We start from the raw sequence: 25618 nt of genomic DNA on the forward strand, positions 1-25618 counted from the left end.
AAAACATAGTAAAGAACCACAGAATTGAATTAAATGTTTCACAAACGAACAAAACACAGGAACCTTTGCTGCTACAAAAACCTACACTGAATTGAAAGCAGATGATTTGTAATGCCTAATGAAAAATGTAGTCAATTTAGTTGTGTTAAAAAGTTACTCCCCAACATGAAAAGGTGGAGTATTATTCATGGGTGAGAGGTATTATTTATACAGTGCATCATGCTGAGTGAGGGCAGAGATAGTGAAGTTTGCTGGCCGCAGTCAGGGACAAACAGAACATTGTGTCAATGGCAAATCCCTCCTCCCTTCATCTGCATCTCATCAGCTTTAGTAATTCGCATGCTGGTGCAATAGATTTACTTACTGTAACTAATCTTGCCTGTGCAAAGTTAGAATCCAATTGTTTAACTCAAGTCAAAAAAACATCTGAAGTGGATAAAGACCAGCTTAACAAATGCACATCACAAGACAAGTAACAAACCTGTAGTTGCTTCTTGCTGGGCTCGTGCTCCAGTACAGCGAGGAGAGAGACGGCAGATTCCAGCCATTCTCTGACTCCCTCCAGCTGCTCCTGCACTCGTTCCCTCTCCTCCACCTCTGTTCTTACTGCCCTCAAACCCCGAGAGCTCCGTTCCTTTAGACTGCAGGACATACAAGTTAAAAGACATGTTAAACTCTCAGTCCAATTCCATACTCCAAAATGGATGCTAAAAAGAAGGCAAAAAAACGGATTAACATCCCAGAATCCATACATCAGTATGTTCTCTTTCAACATAAAATAAACTTTCAGAAATGTACATATTATCCAGATATTTAGCTGAGCCTGTGTGCGGTTTAATGGTCTGAAGTATGTATGTGTTCATTTGGCCTCTCTAGAATGGGACTTTGGCATCTAATCTTGACCTACTTTAGTTTGTGAGCCCACTGGTTTGGAATTAACGTGTGGACCACTGGGTACAATAGGAAATATTAGGCAAAAGACATTTACATTTCAAGAAAACCATGATTTAAGATAACTTAAAACTGGAAGAAGGAAAAGAAAACTGAAAAAAGGCAATTAGTACTGTAGATGCCTGACCTATGGTAATGCTCTTGCAATACTTGTAGCTCTTGGCACAGCTCAATGGATGGGGCCTGTTCCAGGTGGGGGGGAATGCCAAGCAACCTCGCAGCTCTTAATTCCAAAGCAGAGAGAGCTCTGTGTTCACAGTCCAGTCTGTCCTGGTACTGGGACCAGAAGAGAAGCAGTTCCTGTAGCTCATCGCCAGTCAGATTCTCTCTGCTGCTATCTGGAAGCTCCGCATCCACCTGCTCCAACACAGCCGCTGCCTGCTCTACCTGCAGAATGACAGCAAAGGAAAGCTAGCTCAGTTCCACTTATCTGCACAACAGTCTGTAAACATGCCAAAACAAGAGTTTTATTATTTCACATGCATGTTCGTGCATCGGTTTTGGTCATGGCACTTACACTCCTTGTGACACTGCTCCACTCTTCTTCCATTTGTTCTGAGCGTGCCTGCAGATCATTGGAACAGCGCTGCAGTCTTGCCACCTGACCCCAGATAGCGCTCATGGCATCCTCCCTGTTGGCTCTGCACCCATACAGTGAACACCACTCTCTCAGATTCTCCAGCCTTCCATGAAGCATGGCAACCTCTTCCACTAGAGCCTAAAAAGATAAAAAATTATGTTTAAATATACTAGCCTCAAATCCATATGTATCTCATTGCATCAGCTGGCAAAACACAGATAAATGAAACAGATCTTTAGATTAGAAGGGGAGGTAGTGGTAGTCCCACAAATGCTAGTATTTCTATAGGAAAGGCTTTTATTTTGACTTTACCTTGAGTTTCTGCTGCTGGTCTTTGCAGTCTTTGTGTGAAGTAATTTTTTTGGAAGCACACTGTGATAGCAATGTTTCTAAGTCTCTCACTTGCTGGCAAAGCTCCTCGTAGCACTTACGAGAATGTTTCTGGCACTCAACACACCTTGTTATGGACAAGAAATTAGTTAATTTTGACATGGGGTATTTGAAATTTGATGAAAAGATGTTTCATAAAGATTTGAGATTTGACAAGCATACTGAGTGTATTGTGGTTAACAGTAATTTAATCTTGATTAGTGATTATGATCATTGACTCAGGAAAAAGTTCTTACAAAGTATAATAAGGTTTCATACTACAGTATGTACCTTTTCAAAGATTCTACATTAATTTGAGCCTGGGCTTTAATGGTTGATAGCCTGACCAGGAGCTCGCCTAGGACATCTGTTTGTAGAAATTCAATCTTCTGTGGCTTGAAGCAGGGATGTTGTGGGTTTTGAGCTTGAAGCTGTGAAATATGTGACTGGAACTCTGTGTCTAGAGTCAGTAAAGCATGTTGTGCATCTTTTAGTCTTTCTGAGCAGCTTCTAGTAGAGCAGATTGAGGGAAGGAGGGCCAATGTGGCTCTTTGGAGGAACCGAATGGTATCGGTCACTGATTTGGTGTAGTTCCTCAACAGTTCTTTAGCTTTAGTCAGGCTCACCTGAAAAGACAGTAGAAATTGACCTTGACTTTATCTGTTTAAATGTATATTTTCATTAAAGATTCTGTATATGATGTTTCTAAACATTTGCACCAACTATATTGCAAAGGAATATATCAATGAAACTGTGTGTCAAAGATGAAACAGAATAAACTCACCATTCGTTGATCACACTTTTCCAAAACCATATCCTTCCAGCAAGTAAGCTGTTTGGAGTCCTGTGGAGGTTGAGCTCCAATCTTTTTTTCAAGAAACTCAAGCACTCGCACTCTAGATTCTACATTCTTTCTGAGTACAAGGCACTTTCTTAGTTGTTTTTCAATCACTGTTTCTTTTGGTTCAATACTACAAGGCTTTTCCAGCTCCTCATTGGTGTCTTTGAGAAATTGCTGAAGTACTCTTTTTTCTGATGGATAATGAATATGTTTTAGCAGATCCCATTCCAATATCTGAAGATTATTGTTCACTGCCATTTCTGAGGTTCTGAGACTTTCCAGTATTTGTTTGAGTCTTGTTTGTTCAGCAGAGATCTGAGATGGATATAGATCTGCTATGATTTCCTGCAGTTCATACACTGTTTCCTCACACAAGAGTTGTATTAAAGAGATCTGGATCAGAAGTGCCTGACAGGCTCTGTAGCGTTCCTCTTTGTTGATGCTCTCATCTTTGGTCCTTGGGATCTGAGCCTCCATTTCTTCCTTGACATCTTCAACGCACCGACTGAGGCTCAAGTACCTTTCATGAGATTGTGATTTGAGATCCAAATCAATCATTTTGTGGTACAGTTCAGTAATAACACATAACAGCTCTCTTCTCTTGTCCTCTGCACAGGGACTGACTTGCTCAACCTGAGATTTTCGCTCCACGAGCATCTGTTTGAAGGGTTCAATGACAGAGAGGGTATCCTTGGTAACAGGAAACCTGTGTCTTTTTACATCAACTAACATTTGTCTCAAGCTGCTCTCGAGAGATGACACCTTCCTCTGAGAGGATTCTTGGCTCTGTATGACATCCATAACTTTTTGGCAACATGCTTTCTCATAGATAACAATACCCTTGATGTCCTCTTGAAGTTTGGTGAGTTTCTTGTAGAGCTTAGTACTCTCTGTGACGCTTAGCTCAGATGCAATGTCTCTGCTTTTCATCAGAAGGGCTTCAGTGACAGCGGACTGCTTTTCTGCCTCTCCAAGAGTGTCCTGAATCTGCCTCAACCTGCGATCCAGGTCTGCCACACTCAAACTTTGATAATCTTCTCTCCTCAAAGCTTCCCTCTGCAGATGTCCAACCACCCAGGAATCAACATCTGCTATCTGCTCTGACATCTTCTCCCGGGTCTGAAGTCCTGACTCCATCTCGCGAACTGCCTCAGCCAGTTTTCCTGCAGTTGATTTGGACAAATTCTCTAGGACCTTCAAGGAAGCGGTCACCATCGAAACATCAGCTTCATCTAGATCACAAATCAGCTCAGTGACTTCCTCAACCAAAGCTTTCAGCTGGGTTTGCTTTGAGTTCATCTCAGACTGCAACTTCTTTAAATCTTTAATCTGTCGATGGACCTCTTCTGGAAGCAAAGACACCTTTTTCTGTCGTCCTTTGACATCACATTCTGTCTGTTTGGCCCAAGCCAGAGCATCTGTCATCACCTTTACAATTTTACTTAACATTGGGTTGCTGCTGCTAGGGGTTGAAGCTGCTAACTGTTCTCCCATTTGATCCAGCTGATCTTTTATATGCTGAAGATCCTGCTCTATGCTGGATATATCTGCATTGAATTGGAATTCCTGGGCAAGTGCCTCAGAGGTCTGCTGAAGGTAGAGATACTGCTGATGGGTGGAAGTGAGATCAGCATTTAAATTCATAATTTCTTGAGCTCTCTTGCCATCCCATAAAACTAGTGAGGATTTCGATGCATCCAAGGTCTTTTGAATGTTCTCGAGATGGTCTTTTAAGGCACTGACCTCTTGAATAAGACTGCTGCTTTCTTTAGCATAAGCATTAACCATGTAAAGAGCAATCTCTGCATCCTTCTCCAGCACCCTCCACTGGCTTTGCAAATTGTTTTGCTGTATTTCCGCTGCTTGTCTCTCAGGCACACTGAGGTGGGGGGACAGTTTTGCATGAGTCTGAATTAACTCCCCGAGAGCTGTCCTTTCCTGCTCCATGTTTCTCAAGAAAGAGCGCAGTCTTTCCTCCTCAGCAAAACTGCTCACAGCTGGAGTGCTAGAGATATGAAAGATACATTTATGGGCCTTTACATTCTCTTACATTCTACAAGTTGTTTAGTGTAGGGGTCGACCGATATGAGTTTTTTTAGGGCAAATGCCAATTATTACAGATCAAGTAGACTGCATTTAAACATGGGACGTCCATAGCGAAAAGGCACTTCATATCGGCGCACTGCGCACAAGGCTATCGACTCTATGCTTTTAAATTATTTTATCGGAAAATCGTTTTGAAAATGACCCATACCATTAACTGCCGTAAAAAACATAAAAATGCTTAATATCGCACCGATAATCAGTTGACCCCTAATTTAGTGCAACAATAAACTTGCTCAGTGTGATACGTACAGAAACAACTTGCTTAGTAGTAAATACGTACAATCTCAGTGCCGCACGCTCAATTTTGAGTCTCTCCAGAATAGCTTCGACTTTCTGGGTCTGTCTGTTGAAATCTGCAACCATCTGTAGTTGAGCTTCTTTGGAGTGAACAGAGCTTGCTGCATCCCACAAAGCTGCACTCCACTGGGCACTCAGCTGTTGCATACCCTCAGGGTCATGAACTGTGCCATTAGTGCCCCTGCCAATGTCTCCAGTAGCCTGGTCTTGCCTAGACAGCATAGATACCTGTCTCTGGGCACACCGTCTACATTCCTAAAATAACATAATATAATACTAAATGTGCTCACCTCCAAACGTAAATTAGGATTCTAATACAAATGATTATTTGAAAAATCAGCATTGCTACTTTTACATATTATATAGGCAAGAGGACATAGAACAATCAGTAATACGTAAAGTGTAAGTTCATCACACTGATGTTTTTATTGGGTTGTCCCACCTCAGCCTCCTCTAGTTGTTTGGCCATGTCTTTGGAGTTCAGAGCAGCTGGGCAAGTTCGAAGATCCAGTAAATGGAACACTAGTCTTTTTAACTGAGCTTCAAGATCAGTGCTGGAAGTGTCAAGAAGTTTCTTTGTACTTTCATGAGGTATACCCTAAAAAATATAAGCTTTTTGAAAGAACAGTTGACATACTGCACATATAATTTTTTGTTTATGTTAAACTTAAATGTCTTGACACTGTTTAAATCACTTTCAGTATTTTGAATTTAATGTTATAGTGTTAACAATTTTAAATATTACCTCCATAAGTACACTTTTTGGGCCCTTTTCAGTCATTTTTTTGATCTCCATGAATATATCCTTCATTGTGGGTCCCTCAGGCTCCCTATCTTCCTCTGCTTGACTCTCAGTGATTTCAGCCGCGAGACCAACTTGGGGAGAATCATCCACATCTTGATCTTGTGGCTGCAACACAAAAAATTAACAGAATAAACAACATTTTTAATGGCTGAACTGAAGACTAGCAACTGCAACATCTCATATACAGGATAAAAGATTCTAGACAAATAACTAAGATATTTGAGCAGTTAATAAAGAAAATTCAAGCTAACTCAATCGTGGGTAAAAACACAAATTAAAACTCAGGGTAACACTTTACAGTAAGGGTACATGAATTACCATGAATTCATGCATAAATTAATGTGTGAATAATGCATTACTTCATGCATTAATATCTCATGAATTATCAGGAACTAACATGAGTTCAAAGTCTTTCATTCATGACTTCATGGATGAACAACACCTTAATTAAGACATTAACTAAGGTGAGTACATCATCATGATTTATTACGCATGATCATGAGGTTTTCTTTGTTCACAAAAAAACAAGGTATTTACTATCTATTGTGGATAAAGCTATTCTTATGGTACATTTCTTTCTTGAATTATTAAAGGAATATACAAAAATCCACATTACCTCATGCATGCATACAGGCTAGAACAGTATATCAATTAATGTTAAAACTAATGTTTTTCATTAAATATGATATGAGTTATCAAGCATGTTCATATCTTCTTCATAGTAGCCTGCAGGTAAATGTACATTGGCCAATCACAGAACACAGTATGTGAATTCTGTTAACATCGAAATACAGTAATCAACATTAACTAAGCATTAACTTCTCATGACTTCATCATGTGTGTGGCCCCTCAACTAAAGTGATATGAACATGCTTGATAACTCATATCATATTTAATGAAAAACATTAGTTCTCACATTAATTGATATAATGTTCTAGCCTGTATGCATGCATGAGGTAATGTGGATTTTTGTATATTCCTTTAATAATTCAAGTAGTCTTACATGCACAAAATAATGCTTTTTTGAATAATGTACCATAAGCATAGCTTTATCCACAATAGATAGTAAAGACCTTGTTTTTTTGTGAACAAAGAAAACATCATGATTATTCGTAATAAATCATAAATCATGATAATGTACTCGCCTTAGTTAATGTATTAATTAAGGTGTTGTTCATCCATGAAGTCATGAATGAAAGACTTTGAATTCATGTTAGTTCCTGATAATTCATGAGATATTAATACATGAAGTAATGCATGATTCACATATTAATTTATGCATGAATTCATAGTAATTCATGTACCCTTACCGTAAAGTGTTACCAAACTCAGAAAGCCATTCCCAACATTCACAGTGCCATAAGGAAGAGGTGATGGAACAGAAAAAAAATTGCCCTCTTATGCCCTCTCTGTGAACATGACAATATTAAAAGAATGAAAGAGTATTTATTCACTGATAGAGAGCAGTAATGACTGTCTGCATGGACCTGAATATGATGGTATTTTCTCAGTGGTAAGGCAGCCAGAGCCACACCAACATATAAAGATACAAATAGAAGGGTTATTCAGGAGCTCCAGGTGTTAATTGAAACTTTGTTAGAAGATTTCTTCTTCCATTAGAGTTAAAACCTAATGTGTTAGCTGTGTTTGGGAATGTAGACAATTGGACTGTTGCAAAAAAGGGGATTCATTTCACCCTACAAAGCAAATATCCAGATAGCTTAAGGACACTTCATTTTGACCCTAGCACACATCCTCAGTTGAACACTTCCATTACAGTCCAGCATGCAGATACCACACCATCATACCTCATGCAGGTTTGTTCCTTTTGGTGGAATCATGCACATTAAAGTTACCTGCATCTCACTGACGCTCTCTGTCTGACTGATTACACTTATGGGTTCTGGGACCAAAGTAGAGTCCTGCCCCTCCTCTTGCTGCTCCTGACCAACCAATGACTTTGTATCAGACTCATCTTTATCTTCCTGTTTAGGTATTGCTTCAACATCTGTTTCCAATTCCAGTCTTGCACACATAGAGACCTTTTCATTCAAAGTATTTACTTTGTCGCTGGTTGTTGGAGTTGATATGACCTGTGGCTCTTCTGGCATTAATGGAACTCTGTCAGCTTCTATTTGATCTTTCGTTCGCCTGGTCGGTGGAGTTGGAAGGACTTCCTCAGGTTGACTTTTAGGAGTGGTTGAAACCATCTCAGTTTCTGCTTGGCTGTCTTTTCGCCTCAGAGGTGGAGTTGGTTTATGTATGCTCATATCTTCTTTCAGGTTAGAAGTACCTGCGACAATTTCGTTCTCAACTTTGCTATCTTTCCTTCTTGTTGGTGGAGTGGGTTTCACAAAGGCCTCTTTCTCTTCTTGGTTTTTGCAAACTGCCACATCACTTTCAACCTGATTAATTTTGTGTCTGACAGGTGGAGTTGGTTTATCAGTGTGCTCTTCCCTGTCTTTATGTTCACTGGTTTGCTGATTATCACTTTTTCCTAATTCAGCACTGTAAAATAACATATCACTCTCTGGCTTATCCTTGTGTCTTCTTGATGGTGAAGTTGGTTGAGGCTCCAGATCAATTGATAATCCTTTATCTTCACCTTTTTCTTTACGTCGTCTTTCTGGTGGTGTTGGTTGGGTCTCCAGATCAAGCGATAATGTACTATCTTCTTTTTCCTTACGTCGTCTTTCTGGTGGTGTTGGTTGGGTCTCCAGATCAAGCGATAATGTACTATCTTCTTTTTCCTTACATCGTCTTTCTGGTGGTGTTGGTTGGGTCTCCAGATCAAGCGACAATGTACTATCTGCTTTTTCCTTATGTCGTCTTTCTGGTGGTGTTGGTTGGGTCTCCAGATCAAGCGATAATGTACTATCTGCTTTTTCCTTACGTTGTCTTTCTGGTGGTGTTGGTTGGGTCTCCAGATCAAGCGATAATCGACTATTTTCTTTTTCTTTACGTCGTCTTGCTGGTGGTGTGGGTTGGGTCTCTAGATCAAGCGATAATTTACTACCTTCTTTTTCTTTACGTCGTCTTGCTGGTGGTGTGGGTTCAGTCTCCAGGTAGAGTGATAATTTACTACCTTCTTTTTCTTTACGTCGTCTTGCTGGTGGCATGGGTTGGGTCTCCAGATCAAGTGATAATCTTCTATCTTCTTTTTCTTTACGTCGTCTTGCTGGTGGTGTGGGTTGGGTCTCTAGATCAAGCGATAATTTACTACCTTCTTTTTCTTTACGTCGTCTTGCTGGTGGTGTGGGTTCAGTCTCCAGGTAGAGTGATAATTTACTACCTTCTTTTTCTTTACATTGTCTTGCTGGTGGCATGGGTTGGGTCTCCAGATCAAGTGATAATCTTCTATCTTCTTTTTCTTTATGTCTTCTTGCTGGTGGTGTGGGTTGGGACTCTAAATCAAGTGAAAACCTCTCAATTCCTATTTTCTCTCTACGTCTTCTGCTTGGTGGGGTGGGAAGAACTTCTCCCTCTATCTGTGATTCAATATCTAACGATAACTTATCACCTTTACGTCGTCTGGTGGGAGGTGTTGGTATGACATCCACCTTATCTAATTGGACCTCAGTTTCACCCTCATTTCGTCTTCTGACTGGTGGCGTTGGTTTAGGCTCAGCTTCTATGGATTGCACTTTATCAACCGATGTCTTTTTTGTCCTTTCCTCCTCAATGATATGCATGGTATCCCCAGGTTTCTCCTCTGATGTTGTTGACAGTTTTACCTGGTTTGATTGGACATCGGTTTCACCCTCATTTTGTTGCCTGACAGTTGGTGTCAGTATAGGTTCCGCTTCTAGGGATTGTGCTTTATCATCTGATGGAGTCATCTTTATTTCATCTTCCACAATGACAGTGATAACCTCTGTACCTTCAGGCTTCTTCTCTGATGTTGTTGAGATATTTACCTTTTCTGATTGGACATCAAACTTATTTTCGTTTCTTCGCCTGACTGGTGGTGTTGGTTTAGGTTCAGCTTCTATGGAATGTGCTTTTTCATCTGATGGGGTCTTGTTTGTCTCTTCTTCTACAATCACATCTGTGGCTTCTATGACTTCATGTTTCTCCTCTGGTGTTAGTGAGACATTAATTCTTTCAGACTGTACCTCGGTGACCCAGTCATTCCGTTCTTCAATGACATGCAAGGCTTCTTCACATTCAGTTTTCTCCTCTGGTGATACATCCACCTTTTCTGACTGGACCTCAGTGTTCTGGTCATTCTGTTGTTTGATTAAAGGTGTCAGTTCAGGTTCAGCTTCTATGGATTGTGCTTTATCAACTGATGATGTTGTCTTTGTCTCCTCTTCTACAGTGACTTCCACAGCCTCTTCACCTTCAGCTTTCTCCTTTTGTGTTGAGACATTTACCTTGTTTGACTGGACATCAGTTTTATTGTAATTTCTCCTGACAGGTGGTTCAGATTCCATTAATTGTGCTTTTTCACCTGATGGGGTCTTGTTCATCTCTTCTTCTACAATCACATCTGTGGCTTCTATGACTTCAGGTTTCTCCTCTGGTGTTAGTGAGACATTAATTCTTTCAGGTTGTACCTCAGTGTCCCAGTCAACCAGGAGCTTGATTGGAGGTGTCAGTTCAGGTTCGATTTCTTTGGATCGTGCTTTACCACCTGATTGGGTCTTTGGCTCTTCTCCCAAAATGACCTCAATGGCTTCTTCACCTTCAGGTTTCTCCTCTACTGTTGTTGAGACATGCACTTTGTTTGTTTGTTGGACCTCAGTTTCTACCTCATTTTGTTGCTTGATTGGAGGTTTAAGTTTAGGATCAACTTCTATGAATTGCATTTTATCACCTGATGGGGTCTTCTTTGTCTCTTCTTCTACAATGAAATGCATGAATTCTCCAACTTGCCTTGTTGGTAGTTTTAGGCTTGTTTCAACCAGTTCAGATTGTCCGGATGCTTCTAAAGGTCTGTTTGTACTGGCTATGATCTCTGATTCTGTTTTAGCATCACATTCTGTCTCCATTCTTTCTGACACTGAATGTTCTGATCCCTGAATCTGTGTCTCAGTAGGTGCCCTGAAAAGAGTAGCTTCATGAGCATGATGTCTCTGCATTTCCACCCCCTCATGGGAGTCTAGAATAATATATCGGCGTTGGATTTCACGCGGACCATTATTTGTAGTCCAGTCGCTCTCTCTGTCAGCAATTGCAGCATTTGGTCCATTGTTCCAAGAAAATGTTCCAATACCTCTGGAAGCAGCATCTTCACTACCTTGTGCTTCAGAAGGTGGAGTTGCTGTTGTTTGCATTTGTCCATTAGCGTCTATATCGATGAGCTGTGACTGTTCTGGTTCTACTGCTGAACTAATTTCTAATTTCACCATACTTGGCTCATTAAGAGAAGATGGGATGCTAATTGGTTCTATGGCTACTTCAGAAATTTCAGCTTCTGGAGGAGCCAGTGTTTCAAGATCTTGTTTGCCCAGTGTCTTTTCATTTAAAATAGCACTAGCAGAGCCTTCTTTCACTGTAGCACCATATGTGGGTGTGTGGGAGTATGTGTCTACACTATCTATGTGCACTGTATCCATATCTAAAATGAGCGCAGTAAACTTTTTGGTTTGTGCTTCACCTTCTCCACAAGGTTCTTCTTGGGAATGTGAAATATATGAGACCTCTTCCTCTTTATCTGGCTCTGCTGTCACTGCTTCAATTTTCTCACCCTCCACATCAGCAAAAGATTCTGAACTCACAACTACAACAGACAACTGGTTTACTTGTCCTTCTGTGCTAAGGCTCTCAGTGCTGTGTAATTCCAAGTCTGTGTCTTGTACTGTGGTTTCCAAGCTGTGGACAGCTGCAGATGAGGACATGGGCATCTTTTCATCTGCAATCTCATCATTATCAGACTTTGTTTCCAAAGCAATAGAAACTAAATTCTCACTTTCAGTTTCATTTGCACCATGGCTGCTTGTAGGAAGAGCAGATTCATATACTCCTGTTGCTGGTTCAGGTAGCATCTCTGTGGTTAATGGTACAGTTGTTTGGACATCAGTCTGTTCAGTGTCAGTCTCTAATGTTGGTAGTGATTTTCTTGCAGTGTGAATTTCTGTTTCAGTTGTAGTTTCTGTGATTACACATAGAGGGATCTCACTGTCAAGGTTTTCAGATGGCTGTACCTTAGCCTTCTGACTGTCATCTGTCAATTCAATGCTCTCCATGAGAAACGATGAAGAAGAAACAAATTCTGACTGTTCAGACTCCTTCGTTGATGGCATCGCAGCAGAAACCTACAAATGGTATTTATCATATATACATAGTACTGCACATAATGGCCAGATACAACAAAAGTCTAGAAATATGTTTATATGTGAATATGTATGTTTGTGAAATTGTACCTGTGAATCCAGCTGAATGCTTTGAGCTTCCAGTGACAACCTCTGAGTTTCCTGCTTCACCTTCTCCTCCACATTCTGAAACACAGACTCATCTTTTTAAACCATCTCATGTGAAGCACCAGCCCAAAGAATTGAGTCATACTCACTTTAAACTCCTGTTTAAGGTCACTCATGTAAATGTCTGCTTCGTTTAGTGCTTTTGTTCCATCTCTTTCAAGTTTGCCAGCCAAGTCAGGGCCCAGACATTCCCTCAGCAGTTCTTTATGGGACAGCGCTACCTGCAGGCTTTTACGCAGTCTCACACCTTCCTCAATTGCAGCCTAAGGAGTAAAAATGTTGCATGTTTAAAAGCTAACAGCAACCTTACTCGTTCAAATGGACCAGTATGATGCAGGTGCAGTGTTTTGTACTCACATACTTTATGCAAATTAAGATACAAACACACCTGCATGGATGTGGCTGAGCTGCAGGGAGGATTTGCATGTGTCTGGTTCCATGACTGTATGCTTTGTAAGGCCTGTCTCACACACTGCACAGTGCTGTCTGCGCAGTCATTCTGCTTTTCCAAAAGTTTCGACCGCAGACTGAGGAAAAAAAAAAAAATGACGATCTTCCATAATGCACTTCTGATAAATAAGTATTACACTGTAATACAATGCAACATTTTACTATAATGGACAAACATGCTATCAATTGTACAATTGACCTATCAGTAAGCCCCGCCCCCTTAGTTACTGTTGCTCCCTCGGACAAACAAAGGGAGTTGCTCACTGTCTTACAATGACAGCTACAGTGTGAAAACCTTGTCCCACAATGTTTTTGCACAATTTTGGACACCGAAGGCCACCAAATGGGAATTAAATATTCCATGGAGGGATTTATAAAATATTAAAAAATAAATACGGTGGGTAACTCGAAGCGAGGGTTTACAGATCACAATGCAAGCAGGAGAAGTCTCATATTACGGTCGGTTATCACGATCACGAATGACAACATGCAGGATCAACACTGTTCATGTATCGCAGGGTACGATTAAGTTAATGTACATTTAACCAGTTTAATATGGAGAGGCACTGAAATATAGACCTTCGTTTATGTTTTTGACCTACACTGTACAAGACGCGAGAACAGTCCACTATTTAGGTTTGTACATTAGCATGGACTCACAAACTTTAACGTTAACTAGTTTTAGCCAGAGATACCACTGTTCACTGTGTTGCTAAAGCACAAGATACAATTTTCATCTGCTCAAGCAGAACGTTAATGTTAACTTAATGAGTGTATGACAACCAGAAAATGAACGTTTTTGTCTTCATTTGTATTGGGGTGAATACTTAGGGACATTTTGCTCTGTTTTGTTTGGATTCAAGAAATGTAATAAAATAAATTTATATCGCCCATCCTCTCAGGATACCTGGAATCAGTGTTACAAGTACCCCAGGCACATTGTTTTTCCATTTTTGAGGCATAAACCCCATAAAACCGATGCGAGCTTCGGATCTGCCAATGTTTCTCTACGGCACTGAAACCGAAAGATGTCCGAGTTCTGCTCCCCGTGCAACTGATACTGGACTGCCATTGGCTAGTCTGCATTCGAGGGGAGGGGCTTACCGATAGGTCAATTGATTAAACAGGATCCAGATACAGGAATACATTATTACAGACATGTTTGTTTTGAACAGCTTGATAATTGGATTTATTTGAAAGGCAACATGTCCGTATGTACCTGCAATATTGTTGTGTAGCTGCGTCCACTATGGAAATGACATCGCTGGGGGGTCCCTCATCTGGTGGGACCATTTGGAGAGCCTGGCCAAGGTCACGAACTTTGCCCTCTAAAGACTCAAGCTTTTTCTCACACGTCTATGAGCATATAAAAACAGTCAGGTTTAAATTAATTGACTTTCTCTAAAGTTTCAGAACAAAAAAACTGAACATTAATGAATTATTTTCCCACAATACCTTGAAGCTTTGCCAGTTCTCCTGTAGCTGGCTGATATTCTGGCTATCCATCAGAAATCCTAAAGAGTGGTCCTGAGCACGCAGCTCATCTAGGAGACTCTCTGCTTGCTCCCTGAGAATCTGTGCCCTGCCAGCAAGCCTGAGGTCAATGTCACTCAATCTGGCCTCACACACAGCTAACCGTTCCCTCATCTCTTTCTCAGAGGACACACAGAGGTCATGAAGATGGCTGACCTCTAAGGTCAGGGCATCACAACCTCCTGGAGTGCAAAGATCCATCAGGGAATTTTTAACAGCATCCAGTTCTTTCATTTCTCTCTTCTCCCTGTCTATGGTCTGAAGAAGAGCCTACAAAATTACAATAAAATATGTATCATTTTATTTATTAACAGGTTTGCTGAAGAACTGAAAAATGGATTCATTGATTTTATACAAACAGAATTTAAATAGACCTTAAGAGTGTTAATAGAGCTTTGTAACCCATGGCGTTCAGTGGGCAGAGCACCGAAACCTTTGACTTGCTCTCTCAGCCAATCCTGTGCTACAGTGTGCTGCTCAACTAACTGAGCACAGACTCGCTCTCTCCGGACTTCCTCTTCGAGATTTAGGCAAAACTCCTACAGAAGCACACATAAAAAAAGAATGTCATACACGTAAATCAAGTTTCTATTATCTATTAGTCACGATTAGTCAGAAATATTTAGAACAGCATACCTAAACAGCCTTACCCTAAGATCTTTGATTAACTCAGGTATGCACTCCTCTGTGGTGGTCCAGGATGGATCAATCCAGCTGGAATCACGGGTCAGCTGGCTCATCTCCCTCCCGAGCGCTCGGACAGCAGACAGAGATGGGGTCAGGGCTCTGGTACGATCTAGCAGACTCTTGGCTTGCTCCAATGTGTGCCTTCTATCCCCTAAACCAGGCCAGGGGAAGTGCCGTGGCAGTGCAGCTATTTGCTGTTTCACCTGATCCAGACGAGACTGAAGCTGTTCCTTCTGACACCGACAGGACTCCAGGCGTTCCACTACACTTCGCAGCAGACTGCAGAATGAGGAATCATAATATAATATAATATAATATAATATAATATAATATAATATAATATAATATAATATAATATAATATAATATAATATAATATAATATAATATAATATAATATAATAAAGCTATTATTTTTTTATATTATTTAGAAAAATATTTACTTACTGTATTTTTATATACACCAAGTAATTAAAATGAGAAGTGTACATTTTAAGTTCTAAAAGCTATAATTTTAACACATAAAAAAATTTAATTATGCACACTGATCTGTACATAAAAAGCCATACATAAAAACATATTTATAAATATGATTATTTGCCATCAGTTTGAATCATCTAGAAGTGTTGTTTGCAATTACTTTTTACATACAAAATTGTCATATCAAACCTATGCAGCTCCTGTGCTTGTTGCAGTGTTGTCTTCCACTCCTCCTCTGCATTTTTCATTTTCTTAACAAGAGAATGTCTTGCATCTTCATCAAGATCTTCACGGTTAAAAAGATGGTCTACTGTCTGTTTCAGGGCTGCAATCTTAGAGTTGCCCTCAGAGTGCATACTTAAAATTGCCTGAAAGACAGAGAGTTCTTGACTGTCACATTTTTGTTGATCATGTGCAATGCAGTTTAAAGGAACACTCCACTTTTTTTGGAAATAGGCTCATTCTCCAACTCCGATTGTGCGATTTTCTAGGCCGATTTGGATAGGAACTATACTCTCATTCCGGCGTAATAATCAAGGAACTTTGCTGCCATACCATGGCGCAGTGATATTACGTAGCGCCTGAAATTAGTCCCCAGCTATATTATAAATAGATACCTAGCTGGGGACTACTTTCAGGCGCTACGTAATATTACTGCGCCATGGTACAGCAGCAAAGTTCCTTGATTATTACACCGGAATGAAAGTATAGTTCTTAATCATATCAGCCTAGAAAATTGCAACTTTTCATTTTCCGCCGGTCTTAGTACACGATATAACTACAGAAGAGTCAAGTTTTAAATAGGACAAATATCGAAACTCTTTGGTCATTTTTGAACGCGATGCTACTGGTCTAATCGGATTCAATGATCTATGCTAAGCTATGCTAAAAGTGCTATCGCCAGATCCAGACATCAGCTGAATGGATTCAAAAACGGTAAAACTCAACTTATTAACTCTGGGGGAGTTGGAGAATGAGCCTATTTCCAAAAAAAGTGGAGTGTTCCTTTAACTTCTTCTAATAAGTGTTTTACTACAGACATGTAAATTTCTTCTTCTTTTTCTCCATATTGTTCTACTTACTTGTGCTTTGCTTAGTCTTTCCTCAATCTGCTCCTGTGTACCATGAGTACTTTTCCCCAGTGAGTCCAGGCAATCTTTCTGGTTCTTCACCCAGGTCCAGGTGCTCTCCTCCTGGGTACAGACATTCTGAAGCTCCCTTGCAAGAGAATCTTGGAGCTCAGCCTGGTCCTTTAATTCTTGAGCACTTGCCAGGACCTTCTTCCATTTTTCTTCAATTGATCTCAGGTTCAGCTGGATTTCCAGTTTTCTTTTCTCCTCCAGGCCTTCTCGAGAACACAAACCCTCTGCATTCCTCCTCAGATTGGCTAGCTTGTAATCCCCCTCTGATTCTGAGTTCAGGATGGCCTAGAATAAACAGCGAGTAAGTCAGACTATTTTCTTTAAGTACATATTTGGTGAAGGTTGAATATCACTCTTTGTCTCTTACCTGAGCTCCATTCATTTTCTCTTGTAACTGAGTCTCTTCACCAAGCAATTCGATCTTCAGATGCTGCTCTTTAAGCCAAGAGTGAGTGCTCTCCTCCTTTTCTTGAAGATCCTGAAGGTCCTTCAAAAGAGACTGCTCAAGTTCTGATTTGTTCTTCAGTTCCTGAGTCTGCATCAAAACTCCCATCCACTCATGCTGTACATTTTTTAACGCGTGTTGGATTGTCTGACATTTGTCCTCATCTAGATCTTCACAAGAACATAGATTCTCTCCCTTCGTCTTTAGGTCAGAAATTTTATAGTCCCACTCAGATCTATGAGCTAGTAGTGCCTAAAAACAAAAGAAAAAATGAAGACATTCATCTAAACCATAATTTCTGTCATGCTTTAATTCTTCATGCAATCGTGCAACCCATTAAAGCTTTTTCATTGGTTTTCAATAAATATTTACTGTTCCAGAAAGTATGGCCTTGTTTCTTAACGAAGGACAAATCATATTTATGTAGCCTCACATTTTGAATGCTTAAGATGTGTTGGCTACAATTTTTAGCCGTCTGATGTAATCGAATGTATGCCTTTAGAGTGAACCTGAGTACTTGCCCCATTTTCAATATTATAGTTTATCATCAATTAGGCTTACTCACTGTCCCTTCCCAAGCCTCTCATGTACAAACATTTAAGGGTTAAATTTTCCTCTCCATTACCTCAGCTCCATTAAGCCTCTCTTGAATGGAAGATGTCACAAGAAGGGAATCCAGGGTCTCTCTGAGATGTCTAATCCAGGATCGAGCGTCCTCTCCCAGATCATAGAAAGTTTGTAACTCTCTGTAGAGAGATTGCTCATGCTTGACCTGGTTCTTGAGTTGCTGGGCAAGTTGTAGCACTTTCCTCCACTCCTCCTCTACTGCTCTGTGGGTTTGGTCAATGCGGCTCCTCCTCTCATTCTCAAGCTCTTTATGAGAACATAAATGTTGTCCTTGTCTCTGTAAACTGGCCAATCTGGAATCGGCTTCATCACCAAGGTCTATGACAGCCTAGAGGATATACAGACATTACTCCCAACACAATATGTGCACGGCTAGCAACCTTTACTCAGTTGTATCTGGGTTAGAATCATGCAAGAAAAGATTTTTTTTAAATCCCTCTGTCTTTACCTGCACTTTATTAAGTTTTTCATGTGGCTGAAGGTCCTTCCCCAAAGAGCGAAGCATTTGCAGTTGTTCCCTCACCCAGGACTGGATGCTCTCTTCCTGGGCCTGTAGATCTTCTAGTTCTCTACAGAGAGTGTCTTGGAGTTCTGCTTGATTTTTTAGCTGCTGAGCCATATCCAGAACTTTTTTCCACTCATCTTCAATGTTTCCAAGGGTGTGAATGAGCTCCTGTCTTCTGGTGTCCTCCAAAATCTCATGAGCACATAAAACATCACCCTCTTCTTTCAGAGCCACGAGTTTAGCATCACCCTCAGGACTTAGATTAAGAACAGCCTTAAAACACAGAAAAAAGAAAACCAAAAGAAAATTAATTTTATTCTAAATACACTGAGGACATTCCTCATTCCATTCAGCTTAAGATGTTTAACCAGTTGTTCCCCTAAAATACAGCTAAAGAATCCAAACAGTGAGGGTTAGTGGGCCCACCTGAGCATTTACATGTTTTTCCTGCATAGGCGTGTCTGTCCCCAAGTACTCAAGTCTTTGCTTTAAATTTCTGATCCAGGCTCTGATCTGTTCTACATTGGTTTGGAATGTGTCAATTTGATCATCAAGGGTCTTGCGGACTTGTGCCAGATTCTCCAAAAGAATCCCGAGGCTGTGGTATCGGTCTATCAGGGTCTCGCAGTCTCTAAGGAGAGGGTCTCCCCTCAGGCCACGCATCCTTACAGCAGATAACAGGTCACTGAATGCCTCCACACGACCGCTGTGGATTAAGGGTGAAAGTAGGAGTTATGAAGGTTTTATATAAAATAAAAGATTGCACAATTAATAAAAATAAAATTGAAGTTGCGATATAGCTTATCGGCAGTTTAGTCAATAATGAAGTCTAGCACTGTGTTTATTTACGTTGAATAGTGAGTGGTACCTTTCTTTAAGAAAATCCTCTTGGATTTGCCTCAGTTTTTCTCTCTGTTCTGGCACTTGCTCTCTCTGCTGTAGCCAGTCCTTCAAATGATTATGTTCCTCATGCAAACTGAAGACAAAGTCATGAATGAATCGAAACAACAGTAACAACTAATACTATGATGAGAACCTTTTCCATGTACCTGTTGAGGTTGTGGAGGATATCATACAGCTGTTTATGGCGTCCCTGGCAGTGAGCCCTGAGTGTGGCCAGTTCTCCTTCCTGTTCCTGATGCCATGTGGAGAGCAAAGCTTGAGCCTCGGCAGGGAGCTTTGCCTGTCCACCTTGCTCAAACCTCTCCTTCAACTGAGCCAGATGCTGTTCTCCTTCCTTAGAGGCCAGGAAACTCTGAAGAAAACACAAACTGTTCCGTAATGATGAACTCAATTTGAACCCTTCCTGTAATTCTATAATTATGCTTTTGACTAAGGCTGCTATCACCTGGTGACTCTTGTCATTGGATTTCTGTCCCTGCAATCAGTGTATTGTACATCAAGTCTTTTTATCTAAGAAGTATTTCCAAAATGTCCTAAGCCACAATGGAAACCATAATCATAGGGTTGGGACCTCACTGTTACTCACTGTCAGTCTCTGCATGGATGTTTCTATATCCTGCTTCCTCTCAGGGTTCTCAAAGCACTCATTCACAGAGAGCTGCTCATCTTGCAACCATTCCTCAAATGACTGAAACTTTTCTGCAGAGAACCAATGAGACAAATGGTCAAAACTCAAATCACTTTTTCCACTTGTTTAATTTTAGCAATGACACAATGCAGAATGCAGTTTCTCAGACCTTTAATAGTCTGAAGGAAGCTTTTCTCCCCTTGATCCTTCTTCTGGCGAATCAACTGCCGTGTTTCAGCAATGCTGTCTTTGAGACGCTTACTATGATTGGTCAGCTCCTCCAAGGCCAGCGGTCCAGTAATGCTGGACATGAGATTGATTTCCTTCAGCAAAGTTTCAGCCTGCTCCTCCTGGTCCAAAAGCTGCTCACACAAGTCCTACATACAGAACATAAAATTGGTTATATATTAAAACAGTGTGTTATGCATGTCTGCCTGTCTGTTAATCATACCTGTAAATGTGCGTCCAGTTCTGCACGATCCTCTGAACTGATCATGTCTACTGAGGAGCGTATATTTTTCACTGATGATTGGTAGGTGTCAATCTTTTCTATCATATGAGCTTTAACTGTGAGGAGCTCCTGAAACACTTCAGTGCAGTCGGAGAAGAGTTCCTTCACCTGCTCCATTTTCTTCCTCAGGTTGGTTTCCATTACCTAAGACAGACAGTGTGTGTGTGTGTGTGTGTGTGTGCATTTAAAGTTAGGAATAATTAGCATTTAGAAAAGTCCAAAAAGTTAATAAACAGAAAAAATAAGCTGCGCGTTTACTTGTAACTCAAGAGGAGATTCTTTGCTCTGCAGCAGTTCCTGGATCTCTAGTAACTTCCTGTGGAAGTGTTCAAGGTTGTCCTCCTGGCACTGTATCTCATTCTAATAAACACACAAAAGACCCAATGGAATCAAAATGACAGTTCTGTGCCTTTAAGTCCATGCCTGTGAACATTGTGGATCCTTTTAATTTTTTTTGAAGACACACCTTCATGCTGTCAACCTCCGTTTCACTGCTGAAAGGGTGAGACTCTGAGAAGATAATGAGTTTAGTAGAAGTCCAGCTGTCCACTTCACCACCCAGAACCAGCTGTTTCTCCCACAACTCCAGACCCACACGCAGGTTATCCATGTAACTGTCTGTCTTCTCTGACACCTTTCAGAAAGACACACAGATTTGCCAAGGAACTAAAATGACTGAACAAAATATAATGCTTGTGAACAGTGTTTTTTATATGCTCACATCCAGCCATGAGTCCACCAAAGCATCTGCCTCCGTCTCAAATGGAGTTTCCGAGCAATCAGGAATTTTCTTTAGCTGGGACTGCAACTGTCTGCACACAGATCTGAACTCCTCCATCTTGGGTCCGAGGCTATTAAGATCCTCCTTTATGCCAACGACCTACAATACACAGATAGAAACATTATTAGAAATGGAAACATTATGAGATAAAAAAAAAAAAAGACTATGTTGGTGGTAGTTGTCACGTGTCTGTTTCTGTTTAGTTCCGTTTTGCCCTTATTTAGTATTTCCTGTTCTCATTAGTTAATCTTTGTTCATTGTGATCACCTGTGTTTATTAATCATCTCGTTTGCTCCTTTGTTTCCTAGTCCTTATAAGCCTTCAGTTTCGTCTTCTTCTTTGTCTTGGATTAATGTCTTTCAATGGAATAGTGTGTTATAGTCTCCTTTTCATCTACTCCTTTGTCGTGCGCCTGATTTCTACAACCACATCCCATGACAGAAGCCAAGACCTAATACAGTATTCTAAGTATGGAGTTCGCTGAATGCTTCGCCGCCCTGGCCCGTAAGGATCTCCCACTGGGGGAGTTCGCACGTGTGATTTGCGGGATCGCCGTGTGGACAGGGCTCGATGACGCAACGCTGAAATCTTTGTTCTGGATCGGGGCCAACTACCATCGCCCCGTGGACCTCCCAGACACCACCGGACTCAGCTGGAGGGAAGGGATCCTCCGTTGTCTGGAGAGTGTCCAGCCCCGATCCAGAACCAGCCCGTCGGCTGCAGCTCTCTCCAGACCGCCGTTCGCGGCGAAGTCAGTGCTGCCGCCGTTCGCGGCTCACCCAAGTCCGCCGTCCGCAGCTCCGAAGTCAAGCCCTCTGCCGTTCGTGGCTCACCCAAGTCCGCCGCCGTCCGCGGCTCCGAAGTCAAGTCCGCTGCCGTCCGTGGCTCCGAAGTCAAGTCCTCCACCGTTCGAGGCTCACTCAAGCCCGTCATTCGGGGGGAAGTCAAGCCCGCCACCGTCCGTGGCTCCCTCAAGCGCGCCGCCGTCCGTGACTCCCTCAAGCCCGCCGCTGTTCGTGGCTCCCTCAAGCCCGCCGTCCGTGGGGAAATCAACGCCGCCGTCCGTGGGGAAATCAACGCCGCCGTCCGCGGCTCCCTCAAGCCCGCCGCCGTCTGCGGCTCACTCTAGCTTGTCGCTGTCCGTGGCTCACTCCAGCCCGCCTGCCTCTCCGCTGACAAGGCCCCGGACTTCTCAGCTCCTATCCTAACCCCAGAGGCCGCTCCAGAAAGCCCTCTTTTGTCTCCTGAGTCTCCTTCGCCTCCGCTGGTCCCGTCCAGCTCCCCATCGTCTCCTGAGCCTCCTTCATCCCCTGAGTCTCCTGTGGCGGTCAACTCCGCTCCTCGAAAGCACCCTCTAGAGCCCGGTCCTCGCAAGCACCCTCCAGAGCCCACTCAAGTGTCCGCTCCTCCAGAGCACCCTCAAGTGTCCACTCCTCCAGAGGACCCGCCAGAGCTCCTAAGTCTCCCCAAGAAATTTTTTTTGGGGGGGCCATATGCCAGTGGCCGGGCCAAGGCCACGGAGTCTCCTGATCCGCCATGGCCTCCTGGAGCGCCTTCCGGGAGGGGGGCAATATCTGTCACATGTCTGTTTCTATTATGTTCCGCTTTGCCCTTATTTAGTATTTCCTGTTCTCACTAGTTAATCTTCGTTCATTCGTTCTGATCACCTGTGTTAATCATCTCATTTGCTCCTTTGTTTCCTAGTCCTTATAAGCCTTCAGTTTCGTCTTCTTTGTCTTGGTTTAATGTCTTTCAATGGAATAGTGTGTTTATTAAAGTCTCCTTTTCGTCTACTCCTTCGTCGTGCGCCTGATTTCTACAACCACATCCCGTGACAGTAGTCCGATGGTTAAAGATCTAATCTACTCTTACTAGGTAGACTAGACTTTTTTTAATCCTGCCTTTTAACATGAGAACTTTTTAGAAAGGAAGAAAGATGACGCCTGTGTGATTGTCTGGTTGTTTGATACCGTAGACCACTCCACACTGTTATCCAGACTAGAGTACTGGGTGGGTCTAAAAGATACCATTCTAAATTGGTTTAAGTCATACCTGTCTAACAGGAAGTTTTTAGTGAAGCTGGGTAATTTTACCTCTTCCCCTGCACCTCTATCCTGTGGCCTTCCGCAAGGCTCTATCTTAGCTCCTTCTCTATTTTCTCTCTACATGCTACCTCTGAGCTCTATTCTATGAAAACATGGTGTGTCTTTTCATTTCTACGCAGATGATACTCAAATCTATCTACCGATCAAAAGAAACAATTCCGCAGCAATTACCTCTCTTCTGCAATGCTTAGAGGAGGTTAAATCATGGCTCGCCCAAAATGTCCTCTTCCTTAATGAAGACAAGACAAGTAATTGTTTTTGGTTCTAATGAGAATTCTCATTATATATGCCCCAATTTGGACAGTTTATCTGTTTTTAGATCATCACAGGTGCGGAACCTAGGTATTCTTGTCGACCAGCATTTAAAATTCGATAAACATAAACATAAAAATTAATTAAAAAATCAAAATGAATTAAGATTAATAGAACATTGTCACTGATTTGTCAGAACAAAAATGGAAAGAGAAGCCTCTTTGAGAGTAATAAATGTGAAACCCTTTTTGTACATGCAGAGGAAGCAAACTGTGATTAGTGCTGATGCAAAATTCAATTACAGGATGAATTTAAAATAAGACTGCTTCACACTGAGCGCTACTGTGCATTGGCGTCTGAATTGTAATATCTTAGTCATGACTGACCCCTGGTGGTGAAAATGCAGTATAAAATTACTTTTCAGTGAAAGAAACCTGATGGTAAATAACAATAGGCAGTTATAACATTAGTATGTATTGTGATTAGTCTAAAGTTGACATACTTTTGCAAGGAGTCGCTGTAGATTGTCTTTGCCCATGTATGAAGCCTGCTCACTGATTGTTTGCTCCGCCCTCTGGAGAGTGTTGCCCAGGTAACTGCGACAGTTCTGAAATTTCTTCAGGAGTTCCATAAGAACAGTGCACTGCTCTTGTCTGTCAAACATACACATACACAGAGTAACACTGTCAATCACATTTGAATTTCTTTCTGAATGTGGATAACCAAACAGTTTCTGGTCCCCATTGACTTTCATAGTGTTTTTTTTCCATACTATGGAAGTCAGTTGGGTCCAGCAACTGTTTGGTTACCCACATTCTTCAAAACACCTTTGCATTTGGCAGAAGAAAGAAATCAATACAGGTTTGGAACAACTTGAGGGTGAGTAATGAGGACAGATTTTTCATTTTGGGGAAACGAACCCTTTACGAATTAAAAATAGGCGAATTAAATCAAAGTAAATGTCACCTGTCAGATACAGCTCTTTCAGTCTCTTCCCAAAGGAAGTCAAGCTCTTCATTTGCTGGACCAGGGTGCTCTTTCTGTGGAGAGACTTCAGACAGAGACTTCTTGATGTTTTGGTATTCAGGGCGAAGAGAGTTCAGCTGCGATTCGAGATCGGACAGTGCTCGCATCCTAAACATAGATGCAAACACAGTGTTAAAAGAGTGAAGGAGAACACACAGACATAACATACCATTTATTTGAAGCTTGACATTGGCAGTTACTGTAAGTCAACTTTTGTTGTATAGAAAAAAACAATCTTGGATATTCTATATATTAATTGTATCATATTTTATTCAATTAATCTCAATTAACTCCAAAATCAATTTTACAAATTTACTGAGCCCAAATAAAGACAGTTCTAAGTCTAAACCATCTGTATCATGAGATATATATATAGGAAGAAAGATCATTACCGATGTTGCACTGCTGGCATAGTGGGATCCTTTAGACCCTGTTTTTCTGCTGCCGCCAGCACCTTCCTTAACTCAGCCTGGATAGTCTTCCTCCTCAGGCCAAGGCTCTGGTTCTGCTGTTCATTCTGGAGCTCATTCTGTTGAATCATCAGTCGATCTTCTGCCTCTTCCACCCTGTGAACCAGTACCCCCACCATGTCCAGACAGGAAACAGGGCTCCCGTCCTGGGTCACTTCGAGCTGTGCTCCGCCCAAGAGTTGGTCCAGCTGTGGAGCCTTATCCTTGAGGCTGCTGACTCCCTTTCTGATTAGTGCTAGCTTGGACCTGCTGTCCTGCAATACAACAGCATCATTGCTGGGGGCGCTTTGCACAGAAGAGACATCGAGTTCCACGGTGCGCAGAGACATGAGGAAGCGGTCAAGGGCACGGGCAGCGGCGTCGCTCTTCCGCACCTGTTGCCTGAGCCGGTCCAGGCTGGATCTGTGGTTCAGAACCACCTGGGTCAGAGGTGATCGGTCACGCAGGTCTAGATGACTGGGCTCAGAGTCGAATCGAGACAGACGATCCATCTCTGTCTGGATACTTTCATCTAAGTCCTGAAAATAAGGGGGAGAGGTAGATATTTAGATAAAAAATGGAATGAAGGCAAAGAGCTAACTTTAAGCTAAACTTGAAATTACCACTAAATGAAATAAAAATAAAATAAAATGGCATTTGTGTCTCCATTCTGAATGTTAACTATGAATAAAACTCAATAAATTAAGTTTTTCTTTTAGTTA

General features: G+C 41.6%; 1 protein-coding gene across 13 annotated transcripts in view; it reads right to left on the minus strand.

Annotated features, from left to right (window-relative positions):
* syne2b (spectrin repeat containing, nuclear envelope 2b) overlaps positions 1–25618 on the minus strand; it is a 109597-nt gene that overhangs the window by 57281 nt on the left and 26698 nt on the right. For 11 of the 13 annotated variants that reach the window (XM_058795762.1, XM_058795764.1, XM_058795765.1 and 8 more), the window contains 34 exons: positions 24840–25435; positions 24388–24555; positions 23924–24074; positions 21005–21163; positions 20750–20917; positions 20542–20643; positions 20224–20427; positions 19942–20149; positions 19731–19843; positions 19291–19496; positions 19110–19217; positions 18668–18947; positions 18185–18514; positions 17735–18064; positions 17032–17361; positions 16605–16949; positions 15712–15890; positions 15008–15323; positions 14732–14896; positions 14280–14627; positions 14044–14180; positions 12763–12901; positions 12464–12637; positions 12318–12392; positions 7806–12209; positions 5890–6054; positions 5587–5742; positions 5128–5399; positions 2685–4746; positions 2192–2526; positions 1844–1988; positions 1469–1669; positions 1079–1338; positions 482–641 (listed from right to left, as the gene is read on the minus strand). In XM_058795762.1, coding sequence (XP_058651745.1) covers positions 482–641; positions 1079–1338; positions 1469–1669; positions 1844–1988; positions 2192–2526; positions 2685–4746; positions 5128–5399; positions 5587–5742; positions 5890–6054; positions 7806–12209; positions 12318–12392; positions 12464–12637; positions 12763–12901; positions 14044–14180; positions 14280–14627; positions 14732–14896; positions 15008–15323; positions 15712–15890; positions 16605–16949; positions 17032–17361; positions 17735–18064; positions 18185–18514; positions 18668–18947; positions 19110–19217; positions 19291–19496; positions 19731–19843; positions 19942–20149; positions 20224–20427; positions 20542–20643; positions 20750–20917; positions 21005–21163; positions 23924–24074; positions 24388–24555; positions 24840–25435 — 13491 coding nt within the window. The remainder of the gene's footprint in view (positions 1–481; positions 642–1078; positions 1339–1468; positions 1670–1843; positions 1989–2191; positions 2527–2684; positions 4747–5127; positions 5400–5586; positions 5743–5889; positions 6055–7805; positions 12210–12317; positions 12393–12463; positions 12638–12762; positions 12902–14043; positions 14181–14279; positions 14628–14731; positions 14897–15007; positions 15324–15711; positions 15891–16604; positions 16950–17031; positions 17362–17734; positions 18065–18184; positions 18515–18667; positions 18948–19109; positions 19218–19290; positions 19497–19730; positions 19844–19941; positions 20150–20223; positions 20428–20541; positions 20644–20749; positions 20918–21004; positions 21164–23923; positions 24075–24387; positions 24556–24839; positions 25436–25618) is intronic. The other 2 variants (XM_058795768.1, XM_058795769.1) reach the window with 2 other exon arrangements.

The sequence above is a fragment of the Onychostoma macrolepis genome, chromosome 13, assembly GCF_012432095.1.
Source record: "Onychostoma macrolepis isolate SWU-2019 chromosome 13, ASM1243209v1, whole genome shotgun sequence".
Taxonomy (NCBI): Eukaryota; Metazoa; Chordata; class Actinopteri; order Cypriniformes; family Cyprinidae; genus Onychostoma; species Onychostoma macrolepis.